General features: G+C 42.8%; 1 protein-coding gene across 12 annotated transcripts in view; it reads right to left on the bottom strand.

Moving 5' to 3' along the window:
- Positions 1–18,033, bottom strand: part of LOC135512344 (calcium/calmodulin-dependent protein kinase type II subunit gamma-like) — a 137,831-nt gene that overhangs the window by 4,033 nt on the left and 115,765 nt on the right. For 6 of the 12 annotated variants that reach the window (XM_064934283.1, XM_064934281.1, XM_064934285.1 and 3 more), the window contains 6 exons: positions 17,496–17,540; positions 16,880–16,934; positions 14,929–15,021; positions 8,334–8,409; positions 5,667–5,761; positions 936–1,185 (listed from right to left, as the gene is read on the bottom strand). In XM_064934283.1, coding sequence (XP_064790355.1) covers positions 953–1,185; positions 5,667–5,761; positions 8,334–8,409; positions 14,929–15,021; positions 16,880–16,934; positions 17,496–17,540 — 597 coding nt within the window. In that variant the 3' untranslated portion in view covers positions 936–952. The remainder of the gene's footprint in view (positions 1–935; positions 1,186–5,666; positions 5,762–8,333; positions 8,410–14,928; positions 15,022–16,879; positions 16,935–17,495; positions 17,541–18,033) is intronic. The other 6 variants (XM_064934282.1, XM_064934288.1, XM_064934291.1 and 3 more) reach the window with 3 other exon arrangements.

Here is an 18,033-nt window from a genome sequence, read left to right as displayed (position 1 = left end):
TAAAGCACCATTTCTCCCCTTTCCAACATAATCAATTACATGACCTAAACACTGTCCTTTTCTGAATAATTCAAGCAGGCAATGAGCCCCGTCGGGTCTTTTTAAAAATGGCGGGTGGGGAAAATAAACTAATGCGTGATAGTGAGAAGGAGAGATGTTGTGTGGGTAAATTGCTTTTTTTCACTCGAGCTGTCCAACTTATCACCTTATCACCTCTAAAATGTAAATAAAACACTATAAAGAGTTTATATAATGTGTCATTACAGACCTATTTGAAGGTTTGTGTCGAATTTGAATCGGGTTTTTAGTGCGGTGCTAAAGGGATCTTAGAAGTGAACAGCGGCTTTGAGAATGATGATCGCATGCAATGATGACGAAAAAATGACTAGGTATCCCCCTTATCCCCGTCACTGTCCATTTCTTGTTTTTAAAGGATGATAGAAGTGCTCCACCTGGTGGAGGGAGATTGTAAGACATACATAATTGCTTTATGCGTGCTGTACGTTACGACATGACACGTCAAGATGTAACGGAGGGTCAGTTTTTTAAACTTTTCTCCAATACTATAGAGCCATTACCATGTCGACCAAAGCTTGAATAGAAACCTAGTTCACACCCCCGATTTTGACGTCAACACAGTCGCTACAGTCGCTACAGTCCCATTAGTTTTCTTTGTAGCCTCGTTTGAATGTTGCGGTTGCGCACATTTGTACGGAATGGGGTGAGTTTGCATTAGTTCTTGTTTGTTGACTATAACCTTAACATGGTGACAAGATGTAGGCTGTGTACCGTTATGGTATGAAGGTTTGGCTTGAGGAGTTTTTTTACATAAACAACAAGATACAGTATGTATCAGCACTTCAGTACATGTATGTGAGTGTGAGGGAGGGCACACATGTAGACAGAACCTAGAATAAGCTCTCTGCAGTCTGTACCTGTGTCTGGTAAAGGGTCACTGGAGAGGTGCAGCAGGCGCTCCTGAACAGTGAAAATGCACATTGAGCCACTTGGCGTCGCGGCGGTGCCACACGCGGGTCTCCTCTGACTGGCAGGAGCGCGGTCGTCCCTGGCTGTCGATGTACTGGGTCAGGCGGATGTAGGCGATGCAGGCCGCGTCCTCCCCGATCAGGTGCACATGGGGATTCAGGATGGTGGTGTGGACCGGCTTACTGTTCTTACTCAACACTACATAGGAGACACGGACACACTCAGTCATCTACTTACATGTGTTGGCTTCATGTACTTCTTCCTTAATTAGATTACAATAGAGAAAGGTGGTTACCAGGTGTAAAATAGGGTGCTCAGTGACTTACCTGGTATATGTTTTTTTCTTCAAAATATACAAAAATGAACATAATGGGGTCGCGCCATGAATTGTGCCTTATGTCTTTCAGACATTGTGCGTACATTTTGATGAAACACATTTTACAGTTGGATACATACGTCTATGCTCTAACTACACTAAACCATGTTAAAAATTCCCCGCCAAAAATTGTCATGTCTCACATCATCTTGGGGCGGCAGGGAGCCTAGTGATTAGAACGTTGGACTAGTAACCGAAAGCTTGCAAGATCGAATCCCCGAGCTGACAAGGTAAAAATCTGTGGTCCTGCCCCTGAACAAGGCAGTTAAACCACTGTTCCTAGGCCGTCATAGAAAATAAGAATTTGTTCTTAACGGACTTTTAAATAAAGGTAAAAAAATAAAGGTCCAACTTCTAGGATGATCTTAACCCCAAGTTTGCACAAACATTGTAAAGCCCTAGTTATTCATTAGTGATTAATTGACAGGTCAACCCTGTAATATGAACTGAACTCTAGTTTTAATATGGTGAAACTATCCCTTTTAAAATTATTTAAAAAAATATTGTAGTGTAGAAGCAGGCGAGATGTTTTTTTTCTGGTGTTTTGTTGTGGAAAACTGAGCATTTCGTGCATACAACGTCAACCCTGTTACCCATAGAGAGATAGACTAGAAATATTTTAACAAGTTCTAATATTTTGTTAAGCTTGCATTCAATTGTCCCTCCCTGTTGCACACAACAAGCTTCCTTTCCCCTGTCACAAGGAGAGTACAGCCTGATTTAAGATGAAATATTCAAACCTGTTAGTCAACCCTCCCACTGGGTATAACACAAAATGTCAAAGTGGACAATTGGGTCATATTTGGTTGAGGAGTTGATCAATGAGATAACAACCTATATTCACCCACTCAAAAATACAGCCAAAATCTGGTTGAATTCTTAGTGTTTTATCACTATACTTTCAACCATCTAAAAGCACAACAAAGTTCAAATAGGAATACAATGTTAGATATTTTGTTTATTTATACAACAACTTAATGTGTTATCATTGTGCTTCATCTAATAGCACAATCAAATTACCTGGATTGCAAGTTGAGATTACATTAAAAATAGTGGCGCAAGTGATCAATGTCATTCTAGATTCTGCACAGATTATTAAAGCAATTGTGAAGATCTCCACAGACCTGCAGCCTCTGCATGCTATCTTGAACAAGCACGCTTTCTATTGTTACATAGGAAGACAAATGTCTTCTCCTTTGGGGTATACATTATGTGGAATACGCTGATTATTATTATTTGACCACGCCGGTCATTTAGGAACATTTGAGCATCTTGGCCATGTTCTGTTATAATCTCCACCCGGCACAGCCAGAAGAGGACTGGCCACCCCTCATAGCCTGGTTCCTCTCTAGGTTCCTTGCTAGGTTTTGGCCTTTCTAGGGAGTTTTTCCTAGCCACCGTGCTTCTACACCTGCATTGCTTGCTGTTTGGGGTTTTAGGCTGGGTTTCTGTACAGCACTTTGAGATATCAGTTGATGTACGAGGGGCTATATAAATACATTTTATTTGATTAGATTTGATAGAGACAGTAATCTCATAATGTGGCCCTGGATGTGTTACTCATTTTAAAGGGTAGGAAGCATGAGGTTTTCCTCACCAATGTAACAACACAGTGTGGTCAAAGACTTAGTCATGATCTGCTTACCTATAAGTACAAACATAGTTATGTTTTTGGGTTATTATATATTTATAAACTTATTTCCGGATAACTTCTAAACTCCCCACAATGCACTATTTCTCAACGTTATATGGAGGATCTACTCTGTGCTACCAAGTTCGTATGCTAGCTCGGTAGCTAGCTCAAGCTGAACAATTTTTTAAGTTTTACCATCGCATGGGCCCTAACCACCAATCTGTAAATCTGCTCTCTCTTTGCTTTTAATCTTAGGTAATGTTTTAGTTGTGTTGTGTTAGTTTTGTTCTAGCTAGCTGGGCTCTAGTAGTTGGTCTCTAGCTTGCCGACCATAACTGTGGTGGTTAGCTAGGCTGTCACGGCTAATAGCTAGTTGGCTAAATAGCTAACGCTGGCTGGCTATCTTGTAGGCTAAAATAACTGCATTTAGCTAATGTTCTTTGACAACTGGTTAGATGGCATTATGTATTTCAAAAACATTGGTTTACTTTAATGTAGCTGTAAGATAGTTGTTGATAGCAACTCGCTTACTTATTCAGTGCTAACTTAAAGTTAGCAGGCTGGTAGGGCTAACGTTAGCAGAGTAGTTGGTTAGAAACCTTCCAAGTTGATTTGTAACAATACATTCAGAAATGATTTGCTTGTAAGTTAGCTGAAAATTCTATTGAAACCAGTAGTCACGAGTACAAACGATTTATACATTTGAAGTTATTTCCTTTGGAGTATACATTATGTGGAATAGGCTGGCTTGCCGGGTCCTCCATATTACATCACACCCCGGGAAAAAACTATTTCCAACAAGACTTCGGAATTCTGATCGGTTTTATGTAATAACTCCAAAAATAGAAGAGTGAGGTGTAACTTGGCATTGGGACTTTTGATGCGTACACTAATGCAAATCCATATGTTACATGTGGTTACGTTTATGCTACCTACCCTTTAACTTCTTCGATATAGGGGGCGCACTTTTAATTTTTGGATAAAAAAACTTTCCCGTTTTAAACAAGATATTTTGTCACGAAAAGATGCTTGACTATGCATATAATTGACAGCTTTGGAATGAAAACACTCTGACGTTTCCAAAACTGCAAAGATATTGTCTGTGAGTGCCCCAGAACTAATGCTACAGGCGAAACCAAGATTCAATTTCATACAGGAAATGCCCCAGATTTTGAATGCTAAGCATGTGAGCCAATATATTTATTTCATTTCATTTGTGATTTTCAAAAATAGTTAACGTTGCGTTATGCTAATAAGCTTGAGGCTATGATTACGCTCCCGGATACGGGATTGCTTGACGCTAGAGGTTAAGGTTGAATAACTACTGTTACAATAGTTTGTAAGATTGTCCTAACTTAACAAAGCAACCAAATATCAACACTTAAAGGATATTTGGATAGTTCCATCTGAGCCACTGGCATAATCCTACTCTTTAACTTGTATTTTTGGTTGAGATGGAGACATAAATCCAACATATAATCTATTAACTGGTCGACAAATTACTGTATTGCGAATGTTATATTGAATTGTGCTTGGTTGTCAACGCAACAAAATATCCACATTTGAAGGAGATTATCTTCTCCCTGGATAGTGTAATCTGTGCCACGGACTGAGTCTGGCTTTAATTTCAGTTTATCTACAAATTAATAATTGACAGTGTATGTTGGATTCACGTCTCCATCTCAACCAAGTTGAATAAATACGAGCAAATCAAATCAGATCAAACTTTAAACTCACATTAAAATGAAGTTTGATTTGATTTAGTCCTATTCTTTAACTTCGATTTTTGGTTGAAATAGCGACGTGAATCCAACATATTATGAACTAGTTGCTCTGTTCAACCTACCCTTTGGAATGACTTCGATAGTAAACGTGAATCTATTTATTTGTTTAAGTGGAGACCTCTCAACAGTCGTTCTCACGATAGCACATTGGTAATAGCCAAAGCTAAGCAGGGCTGGGATTGGTTAAAACGCTGGATAGGAGACCAAAGAGATAGCTGTAGATCACATGTCTCAAACTCATTCCACAGAGGGCCGAGTGTCTGTGGGTTTTCACTCCTCTCTTGTACTTGATTGATGAATTAAGGTTACTAATCAGTAAATCACTCCCCTCACCTGGTTGTCTAGGTCTTAATTGAAACCAAAAACAGACACGAAGCCCTCAATGGAATGAGTTTGATATCCCTGCTGTAGATAGATCAATTCTCCAATAGGAGGTACTGCCCAGCCTACTGCTTTATTTTATGATAGTGGAGATAAGGTTGAAGAAGTTGTTTCAAAAGGTACAAATACAACATATTTTATACAAGGTTTGTCTATGTTGAAAATTGGTTACCATTATGACATACACCTGTGGTTGAAAGTTCACCCCCAAAACAACAGTTGATGACTTTTTGCAAATCCACTGTATTTTACGCATAGATTCCACTTCACAATATGTTGCCAATTTACGTTGAAGCAACTTTGATTCAACACGTTTTTGCCCAGTGGGCTATTCATTTAATGTTCACTTTTATAGTAAGAGATGTCTGTTATGAAGTTGAACATGTGCTCTTTATGACAGAATGTTAAAATGAAAACTTTTTTTTACCAAAGGACACTACCCAAAAGGCACTATTCGTGGAATCACACTACAATGTTTAGTTCCCTGTTTATAAGAGATGCTTACAGTTCTCAAAGTAGAATTTGTGGAAGTCCATGCCCTCCACCAGGTTTCCCAAAGCCTCGGGTTCAAACGAGGTGAGCCCGGGGTCACAGATTCTCCTGGAAGGGAAATCAGACATACAGTTAAACATATAATTAAATAGCACACATATTTATCTTCTATCTGGTTAATGGGGTGTGTATATAGATTGTGTATAGGTTTGTCTACCATATGAATCTTCACTTTGTGTCAGACTGGGTTCAGTGACTTCTGTTTCTTTCTTTTTTTTCTGTATTTATTTGTCTGTTTATAGTATGTATGTACAGTGGGGCAAAAAAGGATTTAGTCAGTCACCAATTGTGCAAGTTCTCCCACTTAAAAATGAGAGGCCTGTAATTTTCATCATAGCTACACTTCAACTATGACAGACAAAATGAGAGAAAAAAATCCAGAAAATCACATTGTAGGATTTTTAATGAATTTATTTGCAAATTATGGTGGAAAATAAGTATTTGGTCACCTACAAACAAATGATCAGAAGCTTCTAAAGACATGACATCATTTTCTGGAATTTTCCAGAAGGCACGGTCAACTTAGTGTATGTAAACTTCTGACCCACTGGAATTGTGCTACAGTGAATTATAAGTGAAATAATATGTCTGTAAACAATTGTTGGGAAAATTACTTGTGTCATGCACAACTACAGTTTGTTAACAAGAAATTTGTTGAGTGTCTGACTTCAACTGTATATATACAGTGTGTATGTTCATATGTATCTATATTATTGTAATACTCTAGGGATGTAATTATTGTTTGGATAACCTTATTGACTATTATGTATTGTATTTTTTTCACTCTATGTGATGCTCAATGCAGAGAACGCCGGTAGAAGAATGATTATTTAATTACCATAGTGAATTATTGTAATGTCAATTAATTCCATAAGGGATGGGTTGCCAACTGGCGATTTGACACAAAAACAACATTTCTGTTCATTCATACAGTGCCTTTACAAAGTATTGACACCCCTGGACTTTTCCACATGTTGTTGTTACATTTTGATGTGTTACAGATGTTGTGTCACTGACCTACACACAATACCCCATAATGCCAATGTGGAATTATGTTTTTAGACATGTTTACAAATTAATAAAAAATAAAAAAGCTTGAGTCAATAAGTAATCAACTCCTTTGTTAAGGCAAGTGGAAATAAGTTCACGAGTAAAAAAATGTGCTTTAAAAATCACATTATACGTTGTATGGACTCACTCTGTGTGCAATAGTGATTTTTGAATGACTACTTCATCCCTGTACCCCACACATAAAATTATCTGTAAGGTCCCTCAGTCAAGCAGTGAATTTCAAACACTGATTAAACCGTAAAGAACAGGGAGGTTTTCCAATGCCTCACAAAGGGCACCTATTGGTAGATGGGTTAACAATTCTAAATAAAGCAGGCATTTAATATAAGCATGGTGAAGATTATTATGTACATTTTGGATGGTGTATCAATACACCCAGTCACTACAAAAATACAGGCATCCTTCAGAACTCAGTTGCCGGAGAGGAAGGAAACCACTCAGGAATGTTATCATTATGCCAATGGTGACTAAAACAGTTACAGTGTTTAATGGCTGTGATAGGAGAAATTGAGAATGGATAAATAATATTGTACTTACTCCACCATAATAACCTAACTGACAGAGTGAAAAGAGGGAAACCTGTACAGAATAAAACATATTCCAAAACATAAATCCTGTTTACAATAATGCACTAAAGTAAAAATGCAAAAAAATGTGGCAAAGAAATTAATGTCCTGAACAAAAAGTGTTATGTTTGGGGACAATTCAACACAACAGATTAATGAGGACCACTCTTCATATTTTCAATAATGGTGGTGGCTGCATCATGTTATGAGTATGCTTGACATGGGCAAGGACTAGGGAGTTTTTTGGGATCAAAAATAAATGGAATAGATCTATGCACAGGCAAAATCCTAGAGGAAAACCTGGACCAGTCTGCTTTCCAGCAGACACTGGGAGACAAATTCACCTTTCAGCAGGACAATAACCTAAAACACAAGTCCAAATATATACTGGAGTTGCTTACCAAGACAACTTTGACTGTTCCTGAATGGCCGAGTTACAGTTTTGACTTAAACCGGCTTGAAAATCTATGGCAAGACTTGAAAATGGCTGTCTAGCAATGATTAACCACCAACTTGACAGAGCTTGAAGAATTTTTAAAAGAATCATGTGCAAATATTGTACAATCCAGGTGTGCAAAGCTCTTACCCAGAAAGACTCACAGCCGTAATCACTGCCAAAGGTGATTCTAACATATTGATTGACTCAGGGTGTGAATACTTACGTAAATGTATTTAATTTTGAGTACATTTGCTAATGTTTCAAAAACCATTTTGTCACTGTCATCATGGGGGAAATGTGTGTAGATGGGTGAGAGAAAACAATCTATTAAATACATTCTGAATTCAGGCTGTAACACAATAACATGTGGAATAAGTCAAGGGGTATGAATACTTTCTGAAGGCACTGCATCATCAGCACCTCCCACCCTCTCACATTCCACATACTACTCTAGTAATTTAGAGGGAAATCAGCAGGGCTAGGGGTAATTTATCTGTCAAAACTAGGAGCTAATTAAATGTCGGCACACAATGTATAAACTCACGTGTAAGCCTCAAAGTCTCCATTGTTGATGGCCTCAATCAGCTGCTCGGTAATCTTGATGATCTCTTGTTTGCGAGCTGAAATTCAGAGAACGACAGCGAGAAAGAAGAATGGCAGGAGAGAAAGAGATGGCCGGATGCGATTAGAAACCCTCGGAGTGCTCCGGTCACAAATACTTAAAAGGCCAGCATGCAGACCCCCTCCCTCACCATGCTTCCTTTAGTGCACTAGCCCGTTCCTGTATGGTACTGAGTGCAGAGACATTGCATGTCATTGATGCCTATTGTTATTTGGTTGTACAAGAACACAGTTTACAGCAGCACTACTGGTGACTTTAGGGGTCACCAATCCCATGAAAACTACCTTAACAGGCCCCAACTTAGCTGCAGTCCAGCTCTCTTTCCCTTCCAATAGTCCGCCCTACCCGAAGCACCTGGCAATTTTTGAGTTGTTGAACAGTTTCAGTTCCCTAAACCTCAAGTGGGATCTGGAGTTGTTATATCTGGAGTACTTCTCCTGTCTTATCCGGTGTCCTGTGTGAATTTAAGTATGCTTTCTCTAATTCTCTCTTTCTCTCTTTCTTTCTCTCTCTCGGAGGACCTGAGCCGGAGGACCATGCCTCAGGACTACCTGGCATGATGACTCCTTGCTGTCCCCAGTCCACCTGGCCGTGCTGCTGCTATGGAATCATGACCTGTTCACCGGATGTGCTACCTGTCTCAGACCTAGACAATTTATGAACATTTCAATATCTTGGCCATGTTCTGTTATAATCTCTACCCGGCGCAGCCAGAAGAGGACTGGCCACCCCTCAAAGCCTGGTTCCTCTGTAGGTTTCTTCCTAGGTTTTGGCCTTTCTAAGGAGTTTTTCCTAGCCAACGTGCTTCAACACCTGCATTGCTTGCTGTTTGGGGTTTTAGGCTGGGTTTCTGTACAGCACTTTGAGATATCAGCTGATGTACAAAGGGCTATATAAATAAATTTGATTTGAAGTGTGTATCCTCAACCACACAGACAAGTGACACACAACCCAGCTGGGCTGACTGAAATGTCATCTGGGAGCGTGACACACATGAGAAGTGGCAGACACACAGACAGCCCACTACGCCACAGACAACCTGCCAGTGAGGTCGAGAAATCCCACGCGGCACACATCAACACACAACACGGCTTATATATACAAACTGCGAGCACACCTCCGTTTGTTCAGTTCATATTCCCACAGGAATGATGAACTGGCAAAAAGCAGCTCATGCATGGCTTCATTGGTATTGTACCGTAGCCAATATGCTACTCTCACATAAATATAGCTGAGTCAGCTGACTAACTGTGAGGCAGGGTTAGCAATAAAAGCCAGTGCGTGTCACTAACTCTTCTGCGTAGTGTAGCTGCCTCAGGGCTGTCTAACTTACTCAGCTGCGTGTTGCTGCCCCCTGGGGCCATGGAGGGTGGTGCAGGCAGAGCTTGCTCTTAGTTAAGACAGGAGCTATGACCTGAACCGTTCTAATTAGCAAAAAGTGTGCTTGGCATCGTCATGCAGTGGGGCGGCTGGAAGACAACAGGACAACAGCAACAAAATGGCAACCATGTAAGCGAACAAATCAGAAACCAAAAAAAAAAAAAAAACGTCAAACACAACTGATAGGACCACAAGACCCGTTTTCCCAAACTGGAACACTGTGCCACTCAAACGGCAGTTGTTACATAGTGTGTATATTTTCACAGTATAACTTCACAATGCTCTGAAAGGCGCACAATGCCCACAAGCAACAGAGTTATATAAAGGGCATGCTACATAGAAGCCAAACTTAGAAGAACATACACACACTAATAACAACTTAGATATACCAATGGACATAGTGTCACACAGACGGACAGAGGGGACAACAGTGAACACAGCACCATAGCAGGAGATGGAGAAGACACTGAGGCCTTACAGCCAGCAGGGGGTAGCAGTTAAGCACTAAACCCAGTTACAGGCCACCACAGAGGACACAGCCTTAATGGGGAAGTAAGAGAGTACAGACAGAGAGACACACCTCCGGGACAGGGGGTTGCTATTTAGTGAGCAGGGGACTGGAGCGGACCAGATTCTGGGGGTGAATCTCAAACGTCTTACAATGGCTTTCTCTCTTCAGCTCATCTACTTCATCAGATTCACCACCGATTTGACAAGATCGGATAGGTGAAAGCAAGTTGGCAGAAGGCCAAATATTAAAGAGCAGCAGTTAAAAATAACAATATATACAGCGGGGTCCCGGTACAGAGTCAATGTGCGGGGGCACCGGTTAGTTGAGGTAGTACGTGCATGTAGGTAGAGTTACTTAAATTGACTATGCATAGATTTCAACAGATAGTGGCAGTGGTGTGGGGGGAGGGGCAATGCAAATAGTCTGGGTAGCCATTTGACTAGATGTTCAGGAGTCTTATGGCTTGGGGGTAGAAGCTGTTTAGAATCCTCTTAGACCTAGACTTGGTACTCCGGTACCGCTTGCTATGTGGTAGCAGAGAAAACAATCTATAACTAGGGTTGCTTGGAGTCTTTGACAATTTTTAGGGCCTTCCCCTGACACCGCCTGGTATAGAGGTCATGGATGGCAGCAAGCTTGGCCCCAGTAATGTACTGGGCCGTTCTCACTACCCTCTGTAGTGCCTTGCAGTCGGAGGCTGAGCAGTTTCCATACCAGGCAGCGATGCAACCAGTCAGGATGCTCTCTGGTGCAGCTGTAGAACCTTTTGAGGATCTGAGGACCCATGGCAAATATTTTCAGCCTCCTGAGGGGGAATAGGTTTTGTCATGCCTGCTTCACAACTGTCATGGTGTGCTTGGATTATGCTAGTTTGTTGGTAATGTGGATACCAAGGAAATGCTGCACTGCAGCCCCATCGATGAGAATGGGGACGTGCTCGGTCCTCTTTTCCTGTCGTCCACAATCATCTTCTTTGTCTTGATCATGTTGTCCTGGCATCACACGGCCAGGTCTCTGACCTCCTCCCTATAGACTGTCATCAGCCAATTTAATGATGGTGTTGGAGTCTTGCCTGGCTGTGCAGTCATGAGTGAACAGGGAGTACAGGAGGGGGCTGAGCACGCACCCCTGAGGTACCCCTGTGCTGAGGATCAGCATGGAGGATGTGTTGTTACCTACCACCTGGGGGTGTCGGCCCGTCAGGAAGTCTAGGATTCAGTTGCAGAGTGAGGTGTTTAGTCCCAGGGTCTGTTGTCCCCTCTGTCTTATTGATGAGCTTTGAGGGCACTATGATGTTGAACGCTGAGCTGTAGACAATGAATAGCATTCTGAATAGCATTTTGTCCAGGTGGGAAAGGGCAGTGTAGAGTGCAATAGAGACTGAGCCATCTGTGGATCTGTTGGGGCGGTATGCAAATTGGAGTGGGTCAAGAGTTTCTGGGATGATGGGGTTGATGTGAGCCATGACCAGCCTTTCAAAACACTTCATGGTAGTCATTTAGGCAGGTGACCTTAGTGTTCTTGGGCACAGGCACTATGGTGGTCTGCTTAAAACATGTTGGTATTACAAACTTGGATAGGGAGAGGTTGAAAATGAGACACTTGCTAATTGGTCAGTGCATGCTCGCAGTACACGTCCTGGTAATCCATCTGGCTCTGTGGCCTTGTCAATGTTGACCTGTCTAAAGGTCTTACATTGGCTGCAGAGAGCGTGATCACACAGTCTTCTGGTACAGCTGGTGCTCTCATGCATGTTTTAGTGTTATTGGCCTCTAAGTGAGCATAGAAGTAGTTTAGCTCGTCCGGTAGGCTCGTGTCACTGGGCAGCTCTCGGTTGTGCTTCCCTTTGTAGTCTGTAATGGTTTGCAAGCCCTGCCACATCCAACGAGCATCAGAGCCGGTGTAGTACGACTCGATCTTAGTCCTGTATTGACACTTTGCCTGTTTGATGGTTCGTCAGAGGGTATAGTGAGATTTCTTATAAGCTTCCGGGTTAGAGTCCCTCTCCTTGAAAGCGGCAGCTGTAGCCTGTAGCTCAGTGCGGATGCTGCCTGTAATCCATGGCTTCTGGTTGGGTTATGTACGTACGGTCACTGTAGGCACATATTGATGAAGCTAATGGCAAATGTGGTGCACTCTTCAATGCCATTGGAGGAATCCCGGAACATATTCCTGTCTGTACTAGCAAAACAGTCCTGTAGCTTAGCATCTGCTTCATTTGACCACTTTTTATTGATCTAGTCACTGGTGTTTATTTAAAAGTGGAATATGAATTGCATCATTCAAGTCCGGAGTGTGTCCCAAAATTGATGGGTTTATTGATCCCCTCGCCATTCTCTGGAAGTCACCCTCGGAAGTTTCATCAGCAACACATAACAATGGAGGGCCCTCCAAGCGAGTTGGAAGGGGCAAGGGATTCACCGACACTCACTAACACCTGTCACTGAGCAGCAATCTGGACACTTTGAATGGTCAAATATGCCTACATTTTTTGGATCGCTAAGTCACTGGCCATGTCTAAATACCCGTACTTGTGTTCCAAATATTAGTCTTTTTGATTATGCAAAAGAATTACGTTTTAAAGTATGTGAACATTTTGTATATTTTAAAGTGGCACTCTAGACTCCTTTCATCATAATTTAACACTTGATTTACTTAACAAAAGGAAAATCTCAATAAGTGGTCGAGGTGAGTCATGACATATCACAAGTGGTGGGGTGAGCCTTTCCTATTTTGTTCTCTAATGTTCCTCCAATTGTTCCTCAGGCAAGGAGGGAGGGAGATGACATCACAACTTCCCATCAGACCAACTCCTTGAATCTCCTACTCCTTGAAGTTTGCGGTTGTTTCAAAAAAACACTATTTAGCTCAAAACATTTCCTATATTTGTACTTGGGATATCGCTTTGCAACTGGAAAAGTTCAAAAATCACTGGAGGACATCTTTAAATGACAGAATGTCATACTCACTTCGGCTTTTCATTCAGTTCAAATCGCTGCACACAATTGAGGAAGAGAATCGTCTTTCGAGACCGGCGTGATTGATAACAGCTGATAATAAGCTGACGGGATGCGCTGTACCAAAACGTACAAATGGAATTAGATGACGTATTCTCAGTTGGATGAGCCTAACATGCTGATATTTGTTGCTTACGACATTCATTTTTACTAAACAGTACATCCTAAATAGCATGTAATACGATTAGTATACAGTATGCAGTTTAAGTAAATAGTAGGCAAGCCAGATTTCAGACACGGCCATTGGCTAATGTCTGTACCAAATTTATATTGTCTTTTTTTGAACCTTCATTTAACTCTGCAAGTCAGTTAAGAACAAATGCTCAAATTCTTATTTACAACAACAGCCTAGGAACAGTGGTTTAACTGCCTTGTTCAGGGGCAGAACAACATATTTTTACCTTGTCAGTTCAGGGATTTGGTCTTGCAACCTTTTCATTACTGGCCCAACGCTCTAACCACTAGGCTACCTGCCGCCCCTTAGTATGCATTTGTCTGGAATACTTTGATCAAAATGATAAGTGACTGTGATAATTAGTTCCTTTTTGAGTGGGTGGACAAGTGAAAGGAATATGCACAAACAGAGGATTCTTCAGCTGATATAACTCCATTGAAGATAGTAAGGGGGACGTTGTACAATATAGTCCCATTGGAGACAGGGTTAAATCTGTATCGCCGAAGTTTAGCTCTCCAGCACGCTTGAAATTTAAAGGTAATTTCCGATTGAGCCGACATATGCAGCGTTTACCCTGAATAGAGTCTCGGCTGTTGCGGGAACATTGCAGCTGCAAAGACAAAGACATGTTTACACAAGCACATATATGTATACCCTCCGACTAGGAGGAGTCCTTGCACATATAGATATCTGCCAATATATCTGTTGCTAGTCAGGAACTTAATTGGTTCCTCTCACTGGTGTAGTCATGGCCCCGCCTCCTGCTAGAATATTCGTGGGCGTGGAAATATATGTGCGTCGGATAGGATAGTTCCTTCTCACGTCGTCAGACCTGACCTCGTGCCCGAATTCCTCGCTCCTCCCTAATCCACGACTGTCCTACCTTATCAGTGACTGAAACCAGACTGTAGACCTTTGCCTCCCTCTTTAGGAGCCATGAGGTTGAACAAAAACATGTTTTGACAGAATGTAAACTTTCTGCACTCCCTCTTCCCCACTCAGTAACTTTCCATAGACCTAGTTCTTATCCACCCTCCACTGACCTCAACATATACATTCATTACATGTAAAGTAATCAATAAGTCCTGGTATGGTAAAATGAACAAGTATAGTTCGAGCTAGAATCCAACACCTTTAAATGTCAATTGCGCTACAATGTGGAACTTCAGCGCTACGGATTGAATCCAGCCCCCCTAACAGTAATACAGAATAGTAATACAGGAAGAGTCTTGGAGGAACACTATTATGGGGGCAATCTAAAATTGCACAGCATTATGGGGAATCTTAAGTGGTACAGTATTATGGGGACAGACAGCCTTAGGGCGACAATATTATGGGGACAGTCTTAGGGGGACAATATAAATGAGTTCAAAGGGGGGAAAGGACACCAAGGTCAGAGTTGAGAGGTGAGGGGTGATACTGCTGCTGACTTACAGGTGGGTGGGCAGTGAGGGGGCTGGCTCTGTTCCTCACTGGCACTGCACTGGCTGACCATTGCGCTGTCCGCGCTAGACCCGCACGCAGACACTGCCCCCACCGCAACACACACACGCCAGAGAGAGAGGAGGATCAGACACAGTTCTGTACACACTACTATCTTGCCAAGGCAAAACACTACACCCCCAACCCGACCATACACTAACAAAACACACCACACATTAAATATCCCACCACCACCGTACACAGAGAGACACACACAGTGGGGTGAGACACAATATAACCCCAGCCCACCACAACTAGCCAGAGGAACAGGGGCGTGAGACCACACTATACACCTCACAATCAAAATACAATACACACTGTTACATTTTCAATATCTAGTTTTGTCCCTATTTTGCATTCCAGTTTTGCCGATGTCCTCTAATTGACGGAGGAGAGTGTGTACTGTAGAGCCACTTGGCCAGTATCCACGTCCCAGTCAAACCTCTCTTTGTCAGTGCCAGAGAGCCTGCCGGTCTTATAGAGTGTTGCTATGTTTCCCTGACAACGTGACACGAGAGGGCCATGGTAAAAGCCAGGTTTTCCCTGGGTGAGCTGTGCTGTGAGGCCCCGGCCGAGCTGCACTGAGTGGACAGGCTTGTTTCCCAGATGAAGCCATGTCGCTCACGCTCCGCTTGCCTCCCCCCTACTTTAAACAACGCAGTTTTGACGAGAAACACACACACACAGGTTTAAGTGGTGGAGTGCCAACTCTTTAAGCCCAGGGGAGCTGTGAGACCAAGAATGGGGAGACTATCTAAAGACTAGGGATTTGAGGGGAAAACCAAGACATATAAGGCCTTCATGTGCTAGTCTATTAGTTTGCTCAGACAAAGCGTAGTCTATGTCCACAGCTAGACCGCTCAGTATTCAGCTCTGTCTCTCAGACCACAAAGCACAGACTACTGTGCAAGTTTTTCATTCTCAGCAAGACATTTTCTTTTCACTCCGTCGGAATACAAGCCTTCAAACTACTAAACTACTTATTTGACTTTTCCGCAGCAGCTGTAGATGCCGATAAAGACCAGAGCAAAAGCTGTTCTCCGTTATGTCAGTGCTTCATCATTCCCTCTCCAGACATATATACTCAGCTACAGTCTACATATCCCAGATGTTCACAGGCCAAGACACCAGCCCAACAGTTAACTCAGGCCATCATATGCTTCTCCGGACTTGATCGTGACCTATTCCCTTTCTAAAGAAATGAAGGAGAAGGATCGACAACAAGGGAGCACATGAATGATTTTGTAACCCCATTTCTCATATAACAATGGCTTTTTAAAACATATGTATAATCTACACTCAGTGGGCAGTTTTTTTAAGGTACACCACCCCGTTTACGGAAATGGTTCGCTCCTACAGACAGTGAGTCACATGGCCGTTGCTTGTTATATAAAGCTGGCAGACAGGCATGTTGGCATTCAGTTGCTGTTCGATTGAACGTTAGAATGGGCAAAACGGGTGATCTAAGCGACTTTGAGCGTGGTATGATTGCCGATACTGGAACCGGCACGCGCCAGGCGGCCTCCTGGACTTTTTTACGCACGACAGTGTCTAGGGTTTACCGGCAGTCCTGTGGCCGAAAACAGCTTGTTAACGAGAGGTCGAAGGAGAATGGCAAGAATCGTGGCGATGTTTAATGGTGTGGGGAATTTCTCTCTAGCACAAGTTAGGTCCCTTGATACCAATTGAGCCCCGTTTCCATTCCCCTGAGAATTCAGGCCGCCATGAAGGCAAAGGGGGGTCCGACCCGGTACTAGATGGTGTACTTAATAAACTGTCCTATCTTGCATTCCAGCTCGGTCTTTCTGACAAACACCTGCGCAGACAGTTATAGATACAAGTTCTATAGATACAAGAAGTGAGAGAACAGAGTAAGTAGAGTGAGTGAAAGTTTGACGTGTACCTTTTCTACTTTTCACATCCTCCTCTTCTGTGGTGTTACAGCTCTCTGTGGAGCCCTGTAGCGGAGAAGAGTGATGGACAGAAACATGGAGGACAGAGAGAAGGAGTAAATGAGAGAAAGAGATAAAGCAGCCGGAAACAGCGTTAGTCTGTGTGGTGAGAGCTGACTTGGGTGAGGCCTTCCCCAGGTGTACGGACAGACGGAAGGTCAGACGGACGCTCCCTCCGTGGAACACAAACCCTGCACAAACCAGCCAGGCAGACAGGAGAGCAAGCGCACGAGGATCCACACCAAACACAGCGTTTTGATGACGCGGGGTACAAACGGTGTGTGTTAAAGGCTGCGTGTACTGTGTATGTGGCTTTCTGGTGGCTGAGCCAGTGTGGTTTGGGCGAGTGAGGGACTCGCGCAGCAGGTGTGGCTTGTGAGTGTTTTGAGGGTTAGTGAGACTAAGAGCGTGACTGTCAGTAGATGTGGAGTGTTTAAGTGTACATGGTGTTAGCATCGCTCTAAGGTACCTTAGTAGAGTTCTAACCACTCTAAGGTATTTTAGCATTAGCATTAACTGCGTTAGACAGCGACTCTTTTGTATTGAAGAGGTACAGTAGCTGCTTACCTTGGTGCCGTCAGCTGGGTTGTGCACAACAGTGGTCTGTGGTTCCTAGGGGAAGCAGGAGAAAGTTTAACATGCGGGGACCACCAGGGAAGGCCCAGGACGTGTGGGATACACACAGTCCACACACCCAATGCATGTAAACACACACACATAGCCAAGCACAGGAGCCACAGCACAAAGGCAGCAGATGGGCACCGTCATGGGGGGCAATGAGACATGATGGGGGTTTGAGAATTAGAGGATACAACAAAGAGCCACACTACTCCATTCCACTAGAGGAAGGAGCTATGGACTAATGTCACTTATCGTTGGAGATATGGCCTCTATGACGTAAAGCAACAGAGGACAAAGAACACACAGAGAGCCTGATATGAGGATGATGGGGTTCGCTTTGAAATGGGATCAGCAGTCCATCCATCAATCCCCTCCCCCCACCTCCCTCATCCCAACCTTGACCCTGCTGTTGTAGCCAGTAAACATGGCAACACTCATCGCAAAAGCACCGAGCAGCTTAAAATACTGCGACACAGACACCCCC

This window comes from Oncorhynchus masou, chromosome 24 (genome assembly GCF_036934945.1).
Source record: "Oncorhynchus masou masou isolate Uvic2021 chromosome 24, UVic_Omas_1.1, whole genome shotgun sequence".
In the NCBI taxonomy this organism is placed as follows: Eukaryota; Metazoa; Chordata; class Actinopteri; order Salmoniformes; family Salmonidae; genus Oncorhynchus; species Oncorhynchus masou.
The sequence above is the reverse complement of the archived record's forward strand: the minus strand, read 5'-3'. Positions and strand labels throughout refer to the sequence as shown.